At 45.9% G+C, this 21,720-nt stretch overlaps 1 protein-coding gene across 4 annotated transcripts in view; it reads right to left on the reverse strand.

The window, feature by feature from the left end:
* Positions 1-4,263: 4,263 nt before the first annotated feature.
* Positions 4,264-21,720, reverse strand: part of LOC124267058 (monocarboxylate transporter 12-like) — a 34,468-nt gene continuing 17,011 nt past the window's right edge. The window contains exons 2-8 of one of the 4 annotated variants that reach the window (XM_046701893.1): positions 21,049-21,052; positions 20,547-20,990; positions 19,886-20,029; positions 8,926-9,183; positions 8,068-8,436; positions 7,167-7,292; positions 4,264-4,673 (exon numbers count right to left, since the gene is read on the reverse strand). In XM_046701893.1, coding sequence (XP_046557849.1) covers positions 4,501-4,673; positions 7,167-7,292; positions 8,068-8,436; positions 8,926-9,183; positions 19,886-20,029; positions 20,547-20,847 — 1,371 coding nt within the window. In that variant the 5' untranslated portion in view covers positions 20,848-20,990; positions 21,049-21,052 and the 3' untranslated portion in view covers positions 4,264-4,500. Of the gene's footprint in view, positions 4,674-7,166; positions 7,293-8,067; positions 8,437-8,925; positions 9,184-19,885; positions 20,030-20,480; positions 20,991-21,048; positions 21,053-21,720 lie in introns of those variants that run through there. The other 3 variants (XM_046701892.1, XM_046701895.1, XM_046701894.1) reach the window with 3 other exon arrangements.

Raw genomic sequence — 21,720 nt, forward strand, 5'->3', positions numbered from 1 at the left:
ATGGATAAATTAAACTTGTGTTAGCGTTGTCATTACTGCACCAGTGGAGTGAGTGAGTGAGTGAGTATGGCGAGCGGACGCTTTAACCATTAGGCTACCCTACCGCCCCCACTACGCCAGTGGAGTGAGTGAGTGAGTATGGCGAGAGGACGCTTTAACCATTAGGCTACCCTACCGCCCCCACTACGCTAGTGGAGTGAGTGAGTATGGCGAGCGGACGCTTTAACCATTAGGCTACCCTACCGCCCCCACTACGCCAGTGGAGTGAGTGAGTGAGTATGGCGAGAGGACGCTTTAACCATTAGGATACCCCACCGCCCCCACTGCGCCAGTGGAGTGAGTGAGTGAGTATGGCGAGCGGACGCTTTAACCATTAGGCTACCCTACCGCCCCCACTACGCCAGTGGAGTGAGTGAGTGAGTATGGCGAGCGGACGCTTTAACCATTAGGCTACCCTACCGCCCCCACTACGCCAGTGGAGTGAGTGAGTGAGTATGGCGAGCGGACGCTTTAACCATTAGGCTACCCCACCGCCCCCACTACGCCAGTGGAGTGAGTGAGTATGGCGAGCGGACGCTTTAACCATTAGGCTACCCTACCGCCCCCACTACGCCAGTGGAGTGAGTGAGTGAGTATGGCGAGCGGACGCTTTAACCATTAGGCTACCCTACCGCCCCCACTACGCCAGTGGAGTGAGTGAGTATGGCGAGCGGACGCTTTAACCATTAGGCTACCCACCGCCCCACTACGCCAGTGGAGTGAGTGAATATGGCGAGAGGACGCTTTAACCATTAGGCTACCCTACCGCCCCCACTACGCCAGTGGGTGAGTGAGAGTGAGTATGGCGAGCGGACGCTTTAACCATTAGGCTACCCCACCGCCCCACTACGCCAGTGGGTGAGTGAGTATGGCGAGCGGACGCTTTAACCATTAGGCTACCCTACCGCCCCCACTACGCCAGTGGGTGAGTGAGTATGGCGAGCGGACGCTTTAACCATTAGGCTACCCTACCGCCCCCACTACGCCAGTGGAGTGAGTGAGTGAGTATGGCGAGCGGACGCTTTAACCATTAGGCTACCCTACCGCCCCACTACGCCAGTGGAGTGAGTGAGTATGGCGAGCGGACGCTTTAACCATTAGGCTACCCTACCGCCCCCACTGCGCCAGTGGGTGAGTGAGTGAGTATGGCGAGCGGACGTTTTAACCATTAGGCTACCCTACCGCCCCCACTACGCCAGTGGAGTGAGTGAGTGAGTATGGCGAGCGGACGCTTTAACCATTAGGCTACCCTACCGCCCCCACTACGCCAGTGGAGTGAGTGAGTGAGTATGGCGAGCGGACGCTTTAACCATTAGGCTACCCTACCGCCCCCACTACGCCAGTGGAGTGAGTGAGTGAGTATGGCGAGCGGACGCTTTAACCATTAGGCTACCCCACCGCCCCCACTGCGCCAGTGGGGAGTGAGTGAGTGAGTATGGCGAGCGGACGCTTTAACCATTAGGCTACCCCACCGCCCCCACTGCGCCAGTGGAGTGAGTGAGTGAGTATGGCGAGCGGACGCTTTAACCATTAGGCTACCCCACCGCCCCCACTACGCCAGTGGGTGAGTGAGTGAGTATGGCGAGCGGACGCTTTAACCATTAGGCTACCCTACCCCCCTCGCCAGTGGCCCCCACGCTTTAACCATTAGGCTACCCCACCGCCCCCACTACGCCAGTGGAGTGAGTGAGTATGGCGAGCGGACGCTTTAACCATTAGGCTACCCTACCGCCCCCACTACGCCAGTGGAGTGAGTGAGTGAGTATGGCGAGCGGACGCTTTAACCATTAGGCTACCCTACCGCCCCCACTACGCCAGTGGAGTGAGTGAGTATGGCGAGCGGACGCTTTAACCATTAGGCTACCCTACCGCCCCAACTACGCCAGTGGAGTGAGTGAGTGAGTATGGCGAGCGGACGCTTTAACCATTAGGCTACCCCACCGCCCCCACTACGCCAGTGGAGTGAGTGAGTATGGCGAGCGGACGCTTTAACCATTAGGCTACCCTACCGCCCCAACTACGCCAGTGGAGTGAGTGAGTGAGTATGGCGAGCGGACGCTTTAACCATTAGGCTACCCCACCGCCCCCACTGCGCCAGTGGAGTGAGTGAGTGAGTATGGCGAGCGGACGCTTTAACCATTAGGCTACCCTACCGCCCCCACTACGCCAGTGGAGGAGTGAGTGAGTATGGCGAGCGGACGCTTTAACCATTAGGCTACCCTACCGCCCCCACTGCGCCAGTGGAGTGAGTGAGTGAGTATGGCGAGCGGACGCTTTAACCATTAGGCTACCCTACCGCCCCCACTACGCCAGTGGAGTGAGTGAGTGAGTATGGCGAGCGGACGCTTTAACCATTAGGCTACCCTACCGCCCCCACTACGCCAGTGGAGTGAGTGAGTATGGCGAGCGGACGCTTTAACCATTAGGCTACCCTACCGCCCCCACTACGCCAGTGGAGTGAGTGAGTGAGTATGGCGAGCGGACGCTTTAACCATTAGGCTACCCCACCGCCCCACTGCGCCAGTGGAGTGAGTGAGTGAGTATGGCGAGCGGACGCTTTAACCATTAGGCTACCCCACCGCCCCCACTGCGCCAGTGGAGTGAGTGAGTGAGTATGGCGAGCGGACGCTTTAACCATTAGGCTACCCCACCGCCCCCACTACGCCAGTGGAGTGAGTGAGTGAGTATGGCGAGCGGACGCTTTAACCATTAGGCTACCCTACCGCCCCCACTACGCCAGTGGAGTGAGTGAGTGAGTATGGCGAGCGGACGCTTTAACCATTAGGCTACCCCACCGCCCCCACTACGCCAGTGGAGTGAGTGAGTATGGCGAGCGGACGCTTTAACCATTAGGCTACCCTACCGCCCCCACTACGCCAGTGGAGTGAGTGAGTGAGTATGGCGAGCGGACGCTTTAACCATTAGGCTACCCTACCGCCCCCACTACGCCAGTGGGTGAGTGAGTATGGCGAGCGGACGCTTTAACCATTAGGCTACCCTACCGCCCCAACTACGCCAGTGGGTGAGTGAGTGAGTATGGCGAGCGGACGCTTTAACCATTAGGCTACCCCACCGCCCCCACTACGCCAGTGGGTGAGTGAGTATGGCGAGCGGACGCTTTAACCATTAGGCTACCCTACCGCCCCAACTACGCCAGTGGGAGTGAGTGAGTGAGTATGGCGAGCGGACGTTTTAACCATTAGGCTACCCTACCGCCCCCACTACGTCAGTGGAGTGAGTGAGTGAGTATGGCGAGCGGACGCTTTAACCATTAGGCTACCCCACCGCCCCCACTGCGCCAGTGGAGTGAGTGAGTGAGTATGGCGAGCGGACGCTTTAACCATTAGGCTACCCCACCGCCCCCACTGCGCCAGTGGAGTGAGTGAGTGAGTATGGCGAGCGGACGCTTTAACCATTAGGCTACCCTACCGCCCCCACTACGCCAGTGGAGTGAGTGAGTGAGTATGGCGAGCGGACGCTTTAACCATTAGGCTACCCCTACCGCCCCCACTACGCCAGTGAGTGAGTGAGTATGGCGAGCGGACGCTTTAACCATTAGGCTACCCTACCGCCCCACTACGCAAGTGGGGTGAGTGAGTGAGTATGGCGAGCGGACGCTTTAACCATTAGGCTACCCTACCGCCCCACTGCGCTAGTGGAGTGAGTGAGTGAGTATGGCGAGCGGACGCTTTAACCATTAGGCTACCCCACCGCCCCCACTACGCCAGTGGAGTGAGTGAGTATGGCGAGCGGACGCTTTAACCATTAGGCTACCCTACCGCCCCCACTACGCCAGTGGAGTGAGTGAGTGAGTATGGCGAGCGGACGCTTTAACCATTAGGCTACCCTACCGCCCCCACTGCGCTAGTGGAGTGAGTGAGTGAGTATGGCGAGCGGACGCTTTAACCATTAGGCTACCCCACCGCCCCCACTACGCCAGTGGAGTGAGTGAGTGAGTATGGCGAGCGGACGCTTTAACCATTAGGCTACCCTACCGCCCCAACTACGCCAGTGGAGTGAGTGAGTGAGTATGGCGAGCGGACGCTTTAACCATTAGGCTACCCAACCGCCCCCACTACGCCAGTGGGGATGGCGCTGTGCTGGCCATTGTGATGTCATCGGTGACGTTGACGCCACAATCTTATGACATCACATCCCATTCCCGATAACAGTCAGCTGAACTCCACAAAACTGTCAGGAAGATTATGAATGCTAAACAAAATGTTCACGTTTGTGTATTTATTATAAATATAGCTACACTCTCCAAGCCTCGCAATTTTAAATTTTAATCGATTAGCGTTCGTATATTTTATATCAAAAGACACACCGGTGAGATATCTCTATTTCCTCTGTAAATAAATAAGTGAAAACTCCGTAAGATCTCATAGTCTGAACATGAGATCCAGTGTATTGTCTTCTGCCATCCAGCGACCTCAATAACTAACAAATCTGTGTAAGTATCTACGACTGTGACAGTGGATGCATCTCGACTGGCGGGTTACGTGCGACCTCCTTCCCTGCCGCCAGATGGCGCACCACGACCACCACCACCGTGACGACACAGCCGAGAAGGTACAAGACTCCCGACATGTAGAAAGGTAAGATGTAATCACCGGTGATATCATACAGCCAGCCTGAAAAAATAAATAAAAATAATTAGAAAAAAGTGACAAGATTACTTTCGCTGACCATAACACATCTCATGTACCATGAACACGTTTTTTGGAATCAGTGTGAAGTCATGGCGATATCAAACGTCTTTCAGAAGAATTACTCATTGTGGATACATCCTTCTGATGTAAAATAGCTGCTTCATGTGCAGATACGTAGATTTGTCAGCATTGTTCCAAAACGAGAAACTGAAACATATACTGAAAGCCATTATAAACGCAATTGGTATTTGTTGTCCTGAAACTTACAAAAGTTCTATTGAAGATTTTTTCCTGCGATACAGAGGATGTAGAGATAAAAGGCTGTTATTCTGGCCCATTTCGAGTTCGAGTCCCGGAGCGTTCCTCTCTCATCATCTTGATACTTAAAACTGAACCTTTGACATTTCTCGTAAACACAACCACATTCATGAAACACGTTGTGCACATGCATTACCTGCACCCAGGCCCTGTAAAAGCACAAGGAATTGTGGAACTCAATGACTTTGAGAAAATGCCACACTTGACACAAAACGAAAGGAATCAGGTTATCGGTATGGTCAGCCAAGGTGCTTCAGATGTGATGATTGCCAGGCACTTTAATGTAATGTTTAATGTAAGTCGACTCAGACAACGTTTTCGGACTATCAGAAGTGCTGCTGATCGTCTGCGACCTGGTGCACCACCTGTGATAACAGCTCGACAAAACCGCAATATCCGAGTTTCACACTTGCGAAATCGGTTCCAAACAGCTGATGATTAGGCAAGGAGGACAATTGGGACAAGTCAACGTCATCTCAGCGCCGAAAAGGTGCAAGGACGCCTTGATGCCTTCAACATCCGGTGTCGTCACCCGTAGGGTGGTCCAACCTTATTGCATCGCCACAGACTTGCCAGACAGCGATGGGCAGCAAATGGGGCCAATCTTGGCAACAGGACATGGCCAGATGTCATTTTTTCAGATGAATCCAGGTTTAACTTATCCTTTGCAGATGGACGTCAACAGATTTATCGACGTAAAGGAGAAAGACTTGCGCCAAACTGTGTCCTTGAACATGATCGTTTTGGAGGGGTGGTGTCATGATCAGACCACAGACCATCAGAGGCTGCAGACCATCCAACAGCTGTTCCTGAGAAATGTGTGCCTTTCAATGCCCTAAAGACTGCGAGCATGTCTTGCAGCGCACGGTGGACACACACGATATTGACTGCAAGTGACCCCTCCTTTGTGTGATGTCGTTGTTGCGTCACTGACTTTGTTGTTGACTGGACATTTTCAGATGAAATTATTCACAGATGTTCACTTAAAACATATCTGCCAGTTAGGTTTATATATGTTGAAATTAGTGTGAGTAAAGAACGTATGAATGTCAAATTGCATTTTCAATGGCTTTCAGTATATAATGATTAGTAAGCCAAGTAAACCTAGAAGAACAGACCCTTGTGTGAGTCAATCTGAGTTTCAGCAGTTGTCCGGTTATAACACGGCCTGACTGTTCACTGTGGGATGAGATCCCGAAGTGATGCACATCTCAGACAATTGGTGAACTCCACGAGCACAGGGGTGGTGCTGACGTATTCAGGGCGAATGGGGATTCCAACCCACTGACATAAGTTTCTGACGTGACAAAGGGAGACAGGAATTGCGGAGCCTGAAACAACGTGCCCCGTGTTGCCTTCGTGGGAGTATGCCCTATAACACTAATTGTGTTAAATAATTAACAGTCAACTGTCTCAACTACTACGAGTGCAGGTTACATACATTTAACATTTTAACTGTTTACTCTTGTAAGTATAATTCCGATTCCCAGAATGACAAGTCAACCAGTTACGTCCTGTCCCAGGATAGAGGAACTGGTTTTCGAATCAATGAAATACAATGTATCCTAAAAACATTTACTCAAAACTTTACTATTTCCTACTTTTGTTCATAGTTGCGATACAACTATTTCCGTATTCATAAAACATAACTCTGCTAAAAGCAGAATGGGTTGTATGATTGTGAATATGTCATAAACATGTGTTTATGAATCACTATAAAGCAGCGATGAAATCATGTATTTGCCAGTAGGTGAGCCTAGTTTCCCCTCGGGTGACAGGGGTCACAAACACAGGCAAAGGCAAGGCGATTGTTCACCCATATTTCTCGTCCATGTATGGCTGAAATAATGCCGATGCGTACGCATACGATACAAGTCAAAACAAACACATTTTCTGAAATCACAAATGCGCCAAATTTTGAAATGTCCTCCAAAATAAAACAACACCCCTGTGGAAGTCGCGGTGGCTGAGCGGGTTAGGCGGTAGACTTTGTGTGCTGGCGACTAGGTGCCTGATTCTGAGGGTGTGGGTTCGAATACCGGATGGGACTCAACCCAACAAAAGTACTAGAATCTGTACGTTACTAAGAAAGTGTAATCCCAATATAATATGTTACAACACCCTGTAGCGGAACGGTGTTGGGCGGTTGTGAAGTACCTGCTAGAAGAGATGACAGGAACATCCCAACACCGGCGTGCAAGGAATGGACGCCAAAGGCCACTCCCGTGAGTTCAACACCGACAATATCAGTCACGATGACCGCCTGCCCCATGTGCCAAGCCCCTGAGGAAATAAATACACCGAGTCAACATTCGAGTCTATGGATACATGTAACGTACACTGGTTTAACAGTTAGCAACACGTCATCAATGTCAGGGGTCGGGGTAGCCTAGTGGTTAAAGTGTTCGCTCGTCCCGCCAAGGTATACAATGCAAAGACAATGTCTGATATTGTGTCTAAATTGCAAAAATCGAGGTTACAGCACTGCACACAGATAACAGGTTCATTAGACTGCGTGTCACATCAATTCGATTGTGGCGACCGTTGCTAAACGTAAGTCACTGCAGAAACAGTTCTTTTCAACCCGTCGTCACATTCATAGTATTGAAGATTGCTGACATACATACGTACACATACATATACATACGTACACATACGTACACACATACATACACATACGTACACACACGTACACATACGTACACATACATACACATACGTACACATACGTACTCACACGTGACACTAGTCAGCATCTCTATGGCTAAATTTTAGGAAGGGGATTGGCTGGTCAACTTGTGTTTTGGTTCAAAATGGGGCATGAAAACCCGACTGTGTTGCACACATGGACAACATCAAAAACATCTTCTTTTGTGACATTGTATAGATGACATCTTTATGCACCTGTGTCTATAAGGATCTGAATACAAGACCTATTGAATGGCATCTCCATAAAGCTGCTATTTTCACACTGTACTTATAAACAATTGCCTTATTCATCCTGTGAAGACTTAGAATATTGGTAACTTTTTGTACTGCAATCTCGTACCTAACTCACCCATAAATACTCCATACACTGCCGCAAACAGGAAAAATGCAACTATAGAGTCAAGCGACGGAACCACGAACACTGTAGCCGCCATCACAGCAATGGTCCCGGCATGCAACCCGGTCCGGTTGACCTTCCGTAGGTCACTGACCCAACCAAACAGGACCAAGGAGAAGATGGTGGCTATACCCATCGCGGGCACCAACATGGCGCTCTGGCTTCTGTCAATGCCTTTCAGATCCACGAGGTCTATGAGGTTGATCAGCGGCACTGTGTAACCAACGTGCACCAACAAGGAGCTAAGGGCAAACACAAAGAACAGCTTCTTCTTGAGGAGCTGTTTAAAGGACTGCATAACACTTTTGGTCTGGATATTGTCTGCAATTAAAAGTAGTGAGTAAATCACTGGTTGCTATGCCTCTGGGTATTGTTCACGTCTGTATATTGGATTTTATAGGTTGACATTTGTCCAAGGCTAGGGAGAGCACTAAGGTGATCGTAAGTCACTAAGGTAACCTTAGTGCAATGTTAAAGAATGGGAGTTAAGGTTAACCTTAGTAAAGGTTGCTTCATGAAAGTAGTCCCTGGAGATCAGTGAGATAGTCAACACTGGGCGCCGCCATTTTGTTTGAAGGAATTGCTAGCGATGTGAGAGGTGGAATCTGATTGGTCAGAAGAAGAGACACATAAAGGATATAACTCACAATAGCAATGGTGTCACTAAAGTCACTATAGGCGATCAGCCTATAAAACCCTCTTACGTGTTTCCCTACTTTGGACATATGTCAAGGAATCCGAGTACGTTTGTAAGATACAATGTTTCTTTTTCAACAAAGTATAAAGTCACAAAGAATTATTGGAACTTACTTTGGGAGACCTTACGCAGATATGGTGGTGGTACAAACAGCAGACCAAAGACTGCTGCATTCAGAGTGATTCCTGCAGTCACCAGGAAGGCGCCCCGCCAGCTGTACGTCTCTATCAGGAGGTTGGTAAGGGGAGGTAACACTAGCATACCCACTCCTTCCCCTAGGGAGGATATACTCATGGCCAGCCCCCGTCTCTTGTCGAAGTATTGAAGTACAATCACAGTGGATGTAGCATACATCAGTGACACTCCAGTTCCTGCAACACAATAAGACACAATGAGAGTGTTTGTCCTGGTGTTTGTCCTGGTGTTTGTCCTGGTGCCGTTTCGTACAAGGCGACTCCAGGGTTCGCAGTCCATTACCAGGATTCCTTTCAAATATCAGAGTTTTCGTATTTATTCCACTACGTTGGCTGATGTTGAGAACCATATCATAGATAGGTTATTCCCTTTCGTTGATGTTGAGAACCATATCATAGATAGGTTATTCCCTTTCGTTGATGTTGAGAACCATATCATAGATAGGTTATTCCCTTTCGTTGATGTTGAGAACCATATCATAGATAGGTTATTCCCTGTCGCTGATGTTGAGAACCATATCATAGAGAGGTTATTCCCTGTCGCTGATGTTGAGAACCATATCATAGAGAGGTTATTCCCTGTCGCTGATGTTGAGAACCATATCATAGAGAGGTTATTCCCTGTCGCTGATGTTGAGAACCATATCATAGAGAGGTTATTCCCTGTCGCTGATGTTGAGAACCATATCATAGATAGGTTATTCCCTTTCGTTGATGTTGAGAACCATATCATAGAGAGGTTATTCCCTTTCATTGATGTTGAGAACCATATCATAGATAGGTTATTCCCTGTCGCTGATGTTGAGAACCATATTAGAGAGGTTATTCCCTGTCGCTGATGTTGAGAACCATATCATAGAGAGGTTATTCCCTGTCGCTGATGTTGAGAACCATATCATAGATAGGTTATTCCCTGTCGCTGATGTTGAGAACCATATCATAGATAGGTTATTCCCTTTCGCTGATGTTGAGAACCATATCATAGATAGGTTATTCCCTGTCGCTGATGTTGAGAACCATATCATAGATAGGTTATTCCCTTTCGTTGATGTTGAGAACCATATCATAGATAGGTTATTCCCTTTCGTTGATGTTGAGAACCATATCATAGATAGGTTATTCCCTTTCGTTGATGTTGAGAACCATATCATAGATAGGTTATTCCCTTTCGTTGATGTTGAGAACCATATCATAGATAGGTTATTCCCTGTCGCTGATGTTGAGAACCATATCATAGATAGGTTATTCCCTTTCGTTGATGTTGAGAACCATATCATAGATAGGTTATTCCCTTTCGTTGATGTTGAGAACCATATCATAGATAGGTTATTCCCTTTCGTTGATGTTGAGAACCATATCATAGATAGGTTATTCCCTTTCGTTGATGTTGAGAACCATATCATAGATAGGTTATTCCCTTTCGTTGATGTTGAGAACCATATCATAGATAGGTTATTCCCTGTCGTTGATGTTGAGAACCATATCATAGATAGGTTATTCCCTGTCGCTGATGTTGAGAACCATATCATAGATAGGTTATTCCCTTTCGCTGATGTTGAGAACCATATCATAGATAGGTTATTCCCTTTCGCTGATGTTGAGAACCATATCATAGATAGGTTATTCCCTGTCGTTGATGTTGAGAACCATATCATAGATAGGTTATTCCCTTTCGTTGATGTTGAGAACCATATCATAGATAGGTTATTCCCTTTCGTTGATGTTGAGAACCATATCATAGATAGGTTATTCCCTGTCGCTGATGTTGAGAACCATATCATAGATAGGTTATTCCCTGTCGCTGATGTTGAGAACCATATCATAGATAGGTTATTCCCTGTCGCTGATGTTGAGAACCATATCATAGATAGGTTATTCCCTGTCGCTGATGTTGAGAACCATATCATAGATAGGTTATTCCCTGTCGTTGATGTTGAGAACCATATCATAGATAGGTTATTCCCCTTCGTTGATGTTGAGAACCATATCATAGATAGGTTATTCCCTTTCGTTGATGTTGAGAACCATATCATAGAGAGGTTATTCCCTGTCGAGAACCATATCATAGATAGGTTTGTCGAATGTTGAGAACCATATCATAGATAGGTTATTCCCTGTCGCTGATGTTGAGAACCATATCATAGATAGGTTATTCCCTGTCGCTGATGTTGAGAACCATATCATAGAGAGGTTATTCCCTGTCGCTGATGTTGAGAACCATATCATAGATAGGTTATTCCCTGTCGCTGATGTTGAGAACCATATCATAGAGAGGTTATTCCCTGTCGCTGATGTTGAGAACCATATCATAGATCGCTGAGGTTATTCCCTTTCGTTGATGTTGAGAACCATATCATAGAGAGGTTATTCCCCGTCATTGATGTTGAGAACCATATCATAGATAGGTTATTCCCTTTCGTTGATGTTGAGAACCATATCATAGATAGGTTATTCCTCGTCGTTGATGTTGAGAACCATATCAGGTTATTCCCTGTCGCTGATGTTGAGAACCATATCATAGATAGGTTATTCCCTGTCGCTGATGTTGAGAACCATATCATAGATAGGTTATTCCCTGTCGCTGATGTTGAGAACCATATCATAGATAGGTTATTCCCTGTCGCTGATGTTGAGAACCATATCATAGAGAGGTTATTCCTGTTCGTTGATGTTGAGAACCATATCATAGATAGGTTATTCCCTTTGATAAACCATATTGATGTTGTCGTTGATGTTGAGAACCATATCAGGTTATCTGATGTTGAGAACCATATGAGAGGTTATTCCTGTCGCTGATGTTGAGAACCATATCATAGATAGGTTATTCCCTGTCGCTGATGTTGAGAACCATATCATAGATAGGTTATTCCCTTTCGCTGATGTTGAGAACCATATCATAGAGAGGTTATTCCCTGTCGCTGATGTTGAGAACCATATCATAGAGAGGGTTATTCCTGTCGTTGATGTTGAGAACCATATCATAGATAGGTTATTCCCTGTCGTTGATGTTGAGAACCATATCATAGATAGGTTATTCCCTTTCGCTGATGTTGAGAACCATATCATAGAGGTTATTCCCTGTGGCTGATGTTGAGAACCATATCATAGAGAGGTTATTCCCTGTCGCTGATGTTGAGAACCATATCATAGATAGGTTATTCCCTGTCGTTGATGTTGAGAACCATATCATAGATAGGTTATTCCCTTTCGTTGATGTTGAGAACGTTGATGTTGAGAACCATATCATAGATAGGTTATTCCCTTTCGTTGATGTTGAGAACCATATCATAGATAGGTTATTCCCTTTCGTTGATGTTGAGAACCATATCATAGATAGGTTATTCCCTTTCGCTGATGTTGAGAACCATATCATAGATAGGTTATTCCCTGTCGCTGATGTTGAGAACCATATCATAGATAGGTTATTCCCTGTCGCTGATGTTGAGAACCATATCATAGAGAGGTTATTCCCTGTCGCTGATGTTGAGAACCATATCATAGATAGGTTATTCCCTGTCGCTGATGTTGAGAACCATATCATAGAGAGGTTATTCCCTGTCGTTGATGTTCGTTGATGTTGAGAACCATATCATAGATATCATAGGTTATTCCCTTTCGCTGATGTTGAGAACCATATCATAGATAGGTTATTCCCTGTCGCTGATGTTGAGAACCATATCATAGATAGGTTATTCCCTGTCGCTGATGTTGAGAACCATATCATAGAGAGGTTATTCCCTCTTCGCTGATGTTGAGAACCATATCATAGATAGGTTATTCCCTGTCGCTGATGTTGAGAGAACCATATCATAGAGAGGTTATTCCCTTTCGCTGATGTTGAGAACCATATCATAGAGAGGTTATTCCCTGTCGCTGATGTTGAGAACCATATCATAGATAGGTTATTCCCTGTCGCTGATGTTGAGAACCATATCATAGAGAGGTTATTCCCTGTCGCTGATGTTGAGAACCATATCATAGAGAGGTTATTCCCTGTCGCTGATGTTGAGAACCATATCATAGAGGTTATTCCCTGTCGTTGATGTTGAGAACCATATCATAGATAGAGGTTATTCCCGTCGCTGATGTTGAGAACCATATCATAGAGAGGTTATTCCCTGTCGCTGATGTTGAGAACCATATCATAGAGAGGTTATTCGCTGATGTTGAGAACCTGTCGCTGATGTTGAGAACCATATCATAGAGAGGTTATTCCTGTCGCTGATGTTGAGAACCATATCATAGATAGGTTATTCCCTTTCGTTGATGTTGAGAACCATATCATAGAGAGGTTATTCCCTGTCGCTGATGTTGAGAACCATATCATAGATAGGTTATTCCCTGTCGCTGATGTTGAGAACCATATCATAGATAGGTTATTCCCTGTCGCTGATGTTGAGAACCATATCATAGAGAGGTTATTCCCTCGTCGTTGATGTTGAGAACCATATCATAGAGAGGTAGAGGTTATCCCTGTCGCTGATGTTGAGAACCATATCATAGATAGGTTATTCCCTGTCGCTGATGTTGAGAACCATATCATAGAGAGGTTATTCCCTGTCGCTGATGTTGAGAACCATATCATAGATAGGTTATTCCCTGTCGTTGATGTTGAGAACCATATCATAGATAGGTTATTCCCTTTCGCTGATGTTGAGAACCATATCATAGAGAGGTTATTCCTTTCGTTGATGTTGAGAACCATATCATAGATAGGTTATTCCCTGTCGCTGATGTTGAGAACCATATCATAGATAGGTTATTCCCTGTCGCTGATGTTGAGAACCATATCATAGATAGGTTATTCCCTGTCGCTGATGTTGAGAACCATATCATAGAGGTTATTCCCTGTGGCTGATGTTGAGAACCATATCATAGATAGGTTATTCCCATAGATAGGTCGCTGATGTTGAGAACCATATCATAGAGAGGTTATTCCCTGTCGCTGATGTTGAGAACCATATCATAGATAGGTTATTCCCTGTCGCTGATGTTGAGAACCATATCATAGAGTTAGGTTATTCCCTGTCGCTGATGTTGAGAACCATATCATAGAGAGGTTATTCCCTGTCGCTGATGTTGAGAACCATATCATAGATAGGTTATTCCCTGTCGCTGATGTTGAGAACCATATCATAGAGAGGTTATTCCCTGTCGCTGATGTTGAGAACCATATCATAGAGAGGTTATTCCCTGTCGCTGATGTTGAGAACCATATCATAGAGAGGTTATTCCCGTCGCTGATGTTGAGAACCATATCATAGAGAGGTTATTCCCTGTCGCTGATGTTGAGAACCATATCATAGAGATAGGTTATTCCCTGTCGCTGATGTTGAGAACCATATCATAGATAGGTTATTCCCTGTCGCTGATGTTGAGAACCATATCATAGAGAGGTTATTCCCTGTCGCTGATGTTGAGAACCATATCATAGAGAGGTTATTCCCTGTCGCTGATGTTGAGAACCATATCATAGATAGGTTATTCCCTGTCGCTGATGTTGAGAACCATATCATAGAGAGAGGTTATTCCCTGTCGCTGATGTTGAGAACCATATCATAGATAGGTTATTCCCTGTCGCTGATGTTGAGAACCATATCATAGAGAGGTTATTCCCTGTCGCTGATGTTGAGAACCATATCATAGAGAGGTTATTCCCTGTCGCTGATGTTGAGAACCATATCATAGATAGGTTATTCCCTGTCGCTGATGTTGAGAACCATATCATAGAGAGGTTATTCCCTGTCGCTGATGTTGAGAACCATATCATAGATAGGTTATTCCCTGTCGCTGATGTTGAGAACCATATCATAGATAGGTTATTCCTGTCGCTGATGTTGAGAACCATATCATAGAGAGGTTATTCCCTGTCGCTGATGTTGAGAACCATATCATAGAGAGGTTATTCCCTGTCGCTGATGTTGAGAACCATATCATAGAGAGGTTATTCCCTGTCGCTGATGTTGAGAACCATATCATAGAGAGGTTATTCCCTGTCGCTGATGTTGAGAACCATATCATAGAGAGGTTATTCCCTGTCGCTGATGTTGAGAACCATATCATAGAGAGGTTATTCCCTGTCGCTGATGTTGAGAACCATATCATAGAGGTTATTCCTGTCGTTGATGTTGAGAACCATATCATAGAGAGGTTATTCCCTGTCGCTGATGTTGAGAACCATATCATAGATAGGTTATTCCCTGTCGCTGATGTTGAGAACCATATCATAGAGGGGTTATTCCCTGTCGCTGATGTTGAGAACCATATCATAGATGGGTTAGAGAGGTTATTCCCTGTCGCTGATGTTGAGAACCATATCATAGAGAGGTTATTCCCTTTCGCTGATGTTGAGAACCATATCATAGAGAGGTTATTCCCTGTCGCTGATGTTGAGAACCATATCATAGAGGTTATTCCCTGTCGCTGATGTTGAGAACCATATCATAGATAGGTTATTCCCTGTCGCTGATGTTGAGAACCATATCATAGAGAGGTTATTCCCTGTCGCTGATGTTGAGAACCATATCATAGAGAGGTTATTCCCTGTCGCTGATGTTGAGAACCATATCATAGATAGGTTATTCCCTGTCGCTGATGTTGAGAACCATATCATAGAGAGGTTATTCCCTGTCGCTGATGTTGAGAACCATATCATAGATAGGTTATTCCCTTTCGTTGATGTTGAGAACCATATCATAGAGAGGTTATTCCCTGTCGCTGATGTTGAGAACCATATCATAGATAGGTTATTCCCTGTCGCTGATGTTGAGAACCATATCATAGAGAGGTTATTCCCTGTCGTTGATGTTGAGAACCATATCATAGAGAGGTTATTGAGAACCCTGTCGCTGATGTTGAGAACCATATCATAGAGAGGTTATTCCCTGTCGCTGATGTTGAGAACCATATCATAGAGAGGTTATTCCCTGTCGCTGATGTTGAGAACCATATCATAGATAGGTTATTCCCTGTCGCTGATGTTGAGAACCATATCATAGAGAGGTTATTCCCTGTCGCTGATGTTGAGAACCATATCATATAGATAGGTGATGTTCATATCATCAGAGAGGTTATTTTGAGAGAACCATATCATAGAGAGGTTATTCCCTGTCGTTGATGTTGAGAACCATATCATAGATAGGTTATTCCCTGTCGCTGATGTTGAGAACCATATCATAGAGAGGTTATTCCCCTTGTCGCTGATGTTGAGAACCATATCATAGATAGGTTATTCCCTGTCGTTGATGTTGAGAACCATATCATAGATAGGTTATTCCCTGTCGCTGATGTTGAGAACCATATCATGAGAACCACCATAGAGAGGTTATTCCCTTTCGCTGATGTTGAGAACCATATCATAGATAGGTTATTCCCTGTCGCTGATGTTGAGAACCATATCGTTATTCCCTGATGTTGAGAACCATATCATAGATAGGTTATTCCCTGTCGCTGATGTTGAGAACCATATCATAGAGAGGTTATTCCCTGTCGCTGATGTTGAGAACCATATCATAGAGAGGTTATTCCCTGTCGCTGATGTTGAGAACCATATCATAGATAGGTTATTCCCTGTGGCTGATGTTGAGAACCATATCATAGAGAGGTTATTCCCTGTCGCTGATGTTGAGAACCATATCATAGAGAGGTTATTCCCTGTCGCTGATGTTGAGAACCATATCATAGAGAGGTTATTCCCTGTCGCTGATGTTGAGAACCATATCATAGAGAGGTTATTCCCTGTCGCTGATGTTGAATATTTCGGTGGTTCATCTAAACTTACGTCCACAAGATGATCTATGGCTAAAAAACAAACAAAAAACATTAATGATCAACATAAGCGGTATTGGAAGCATTAGTATGTGCCTAAACCATTGTGTAAATAGTCAAAACAAAACAGAGAACAACTTATCACATATGTCTGGTAATGTCCATGTGGGGTAGACAAAACAGTTTTTCGACGCGTTGCCAATCACGACGTTGCCAACGCCCATCTCAGTCTTCCACGACGATGTTCATTGGTCAACAGCGAGCCTCTTGAGGATCTGTAGGCTCTGATACCGCTGCCCTACTGTCTGTCTGCTCACCACACGACCCAACGCATTCGACGCCGATGACGTCACAGGCAAGAATCTGTTACGCAACTGCAAGGTGTGTTGGTAGCGATCTTCAAAGGGCGTGGCCACCCTTGGTCTGCCTGTTTTTGGCCTGTCTGTTGTCCGATACTTGAACCGCGTACAGTATTATGGGAGCAGGACTGTTCAATGTTCTTGTAACATGGGTCTGTGGTGCACACATTTGAAGCATTGCTGTGGCCCTCTCGCGCTGTTCTTGTGTTAACCTGGGCATTTCTTATGTGTCTTTGTCTTAATACTGCATCGATAACGTGTGAACTGAACAGTTTTAACACGTTTGTACATGTGCAATTTCTGAACACGCAAATCACGTGCATTTTGCAAAATAAAAAACCTTTTCAAAACACCCGTACAAGTCATTACACGGATTCCTGTTCTGTGGGTTTTGGAGGTGGATTTAGCATGGTTACGCTAAGGTGAAAGTATCTGTCTTTCAACAATTTAATTTTTTTAGTTGCCAAGTTTCTTTGAACGTCAGTTTAGATGGGTCATACTCATGCTGAATATTTCGGTGGATTATCTAGATGGAGTATTTCCTAGTCCTGATGCTGAATATTTTGGTTAAACTAAGACTCATTCGTGTTTAAAAGTCGCTCACCATAACCGCCGCGTCTCCTCCAAAACCACGTAAATTCTCGCGAGAAACTGAAACTGGTAGCTTTGAAGTGCTGAAACCATGATTTTGCCAAGGTCATTCCTCAAAGGGTTTTACGATGGTCATCGTCCATCCATGTCATGTATTTGATCCTCGGTTCCCTTAGTGGTGAGAGGTCTGCTTGACCTGAGGGCATCTTCTTGTCTTTCTCTGTCCTCTTGACCTGCAGTGCCGACATCTTAAAGGCAACAAGAAGGGAATATCCTTCCCCAAAGGATAAATCTCAGAGTGAGCCCTTTCAGTTGGAGTTGACGTCGAAGCCATTTTCATCAACTGAGAATGCGTAGTGATGCCTGTTTAAATATAATGCCTAATTGTGAATCAATTCCAATACGGGTCTTTGAGATGTTACCATTTTGTAAACCGAGTACAACCACAACCTTCGTAGGTCAGGAAGGTTTAGTCACACCCATAACTGAAGCATTCACTCATTCAACTCCCTACTCCATCGTACAACAGGGTCTGCATGCTCACCAGTCAGGACGCCGTACACCACGCAGAGCATTCACTCATTCAACACCCTACTCCATTGTACAACAGGGTCTGCATACTCACCAGTCAGGACGCCGTACACCACGCAGAGCATTCACTCATTCAACACCCTACTCCATTGTACAACGGGTGCTGCATACTCACCAGTCAGGACGCCGTACACCACGCAGAGCATTCACTCATTCAACTCCTACTCCATTGTACAACAGGTGCTGCATGCTCACCAGTCAGGACGCCGTACACCACGCAGAGCATTCACTCATTCAACTCCCTACTCCATTGTACAACAGGTGCTGCATGCTCACCAGTCAGGACGCCGTACACCACGCAGAGCATTCACTCATTCAACTCCCTACTCCACCGTACAACAGGGTCTGCATGCTCACCAGTCAGGACGCCGTACACCACGCAGAGCATTCACTCATTCAACTCCCTACTCCATTGTACAACAGGGTCTGCATACTCACCAGTCAGGACGCCGTACACCACGCACAGCATTCACTCATTCAACTCCCTACTCCATTGTACAACAGGGTCTGCATACTCACCAGTCAGGACGCCGTACACCACGCAGAGCATTCACTCATTCAACTCCCTACTCCATTGTACAACAGGTGCTGCATACTCACCAGTCAGGACGCCGTACACCACGCAGAGCATTCACTCATTCAACTCCCTACTCCATTGTACAACAGGGTCTGCATACTCACCAGTCAGGACTCCGTACACCACGCAGAGCATTCACTCATTCAACTCCCTACTCCATTGTACAACAGGTGCTGCATACTCACCAGTCAGGACGCCGTACACCACGCAGAGCATTCACTCATTCAACTCCCTACTCCATTGTACAACAGGTGCTGCATGCTCACCAGTCAGGACGCCGTACACCACGCAGAGCATTCACTCATTCAACTCCCTACTCCATTGTACAACAGGTGCTGCATACTCACCAGTCAGGACGCCGTACACCACGCAGAGCATTCACTCATTCAACTCCCTACTCCATTGTACAACAGGTGCTGCATGCTCACCAGTCAGGACGCCGTACACCACGCAGAGCATTCACTCATTCAACTCCCTACTCCATTGTACAACAGGTGCTGCATGCTCACCAGTCAGGACGCCGTACACCACGCAGAGCATTCACTCATTCAACTCCTACTCCATTGTACAACAGGTGCTGCATACCCACCAGTCAGGACGCCGTACACCACGCAGAGCATTCACTCATTCAACTCCCTACTCCATTGTACAACAGGGTCTGCATACTCACCAGTCAGGACGCCGTACACCACGCAGAGCATTCACTCATTCAACTCCCTACTCCATTGTACAACAGGGTCTGCATACTCACCAGTCAGGACGCCGTACACCACGCAGAGCATTCACTCATTCAACTCCCTACTCCATTGTACAACAGGGTCTGCATACTCACCAGTCAGGACGCCGTACACCACGCAGAGCATTCACTCATTCAACTCCCTACTCCATTGTACAACAGGGTCTGCATACTCACCAGTCAGGACGCCGTACACCACGCAGAGCATTCACTCATTCAACTCCCTACTCCATTGTACAACAGGGTCTGCATACTCACCAGTCAGGACGCCGTACACCACGCAGAGCATGACGATGTTTGGTGAGAACATGCTGATGATGAATCCGGCACTGGTGAGGAGGGACGCCGTCACTGTCAACGTTTGGCAGCCGAAACGGTCAATTAGGCCACCACCGACAAGACCTGATACAATAGTAGCTTAAAGACATCATCGTAAAGAATCGACAAATCGGCACAAATGTGAAGCGCTCGTAAAATCTTGAGACATGGCGATAAAGCGATATGTATGGCATGAAGTTTCGAGAAAATCGTTTTCCTACATTCATGGAAAGAATACACATGAAACAGATCATATATGTGATAATCACAGACTAGATTATATGACAGCAGATCTAATTTGATAAATTTATGAATTACAAGCATGCAAATTAAACATAGCTCAACACATACTTGACATGAATTTGAGTGGTTTAACTTTGTCGGGTAGTTCGTGGGGACTGTCACTAATTATCTTTGACAAAGCTCGGAGGAATTTCTAAAACTGAACACACGGGCTTATGAATGACCATATATGTTGAAATCCATTATAAGTTATATTTACTAACATTTCTATTCCACAGAAATTAAATAGTACCTTCATTTCCCAATTTTCCCCAAACTTAGCATGGAATCGCTTGCGGCTTCAAGCCGAGGCATTCACCTGTTATACAATATGTAGCGCTATGTAACGAGCTCATCCATGCCGTCTCAACTCTCGTCGTGTCGAAATAGTCAATCATTTCAACATACACGATGCCAAAGCCAGTGATTAGTCCCAGGACCAGGGCCACCACAAAGAAGCGGCCTGCCACACACACCCATCCCCATCCACCATCCGGGGCTTTCAGGGCGTCATTGACGTCCACGCCTGTCTTCGCGATGGCAATCTGATCGTGTTGCTCCTCACCGTGTGGGGGGCTGTTGGACATTATAAGATCGTGATGAGAATTAGCCACACTCATTCATTGTCATCTGCCCAGTTCTGTGTGTGTCGAGCTGTTGGACATCATCAAATCGTGCTTTTGTAAACTAAGTCAGCTGAGATATCAGACAGTCTTTACTTCACCACCTTGGCTGAAGAGTTGGGTCTGTCCAAAACCCGGGTCTGAAATCACAATTGTTGCAGTTATCGAAGCGTACAGTTATTGTTGATGTGTATTAACTTGACTGGTGAGTGGATAGATGCATCAATCTCCACATCCAATGACGTTTTGTGCATGTGTGTTTTAGCGTACTTTAGCTACGGCTTGATGGTGGACGGATCCCAACTTAATTGACATTTAGAACTGAAAGCAACGGTATGTTACTAAGAGGATAACAGGTTGCTGGTTATATTTGTAATGTTATCCTGCATGCATTCTTCGTATTCTACGTGCGGATACATATGATAGGTTGGGTTTTCGTTGAAACAAATGAAGATCAACTTGGATCAGCCTCACTGAGAGCAATGGCCTTTGTCCTATACAACATTTACAAAAGAACATGACACGCTTGACATTATGCTATCGATTCAGCATGTTTTACGTTTGTGAGCACACTGGTCACTGTTTACAACTCGGAATAAACATTGGAATGCTCAGACATTGAATCCCCGTGTTTATTTCTGCATTGTATTTAGTGTCTACGATATGAGTATCTATCATAAACTGACCAGTTGACGTGTACATCTGACGTGTACATCTGACCTACCCTGTACCCGTGAGTATTTCATCTGACCTGTTGACGTGTACATCTGACCTACCTCCTGTACCCGTGAGTATATCATCTGACCTGTTGACGTGTACATCTGACCTACATACCCGTGAACTTTCATCTGACCTGTTGACGTGTACATC

This window comes from Haliotis rubra, unplaced genomic scaffold (assembly GCF_003918875.1).
Source record: "Haliotis rubra isolate DU_JTF1 unplaced genomic scaffold, ASM391887v1 Scf1299, whole genome shotgun sequence".
NCBI classification, from domain to species: Eukaryota; Metazoa; Mollusca; class Gastropoda; order Lepetellida; family Haliotidae; genus Haliotis; species Haliotis rubra.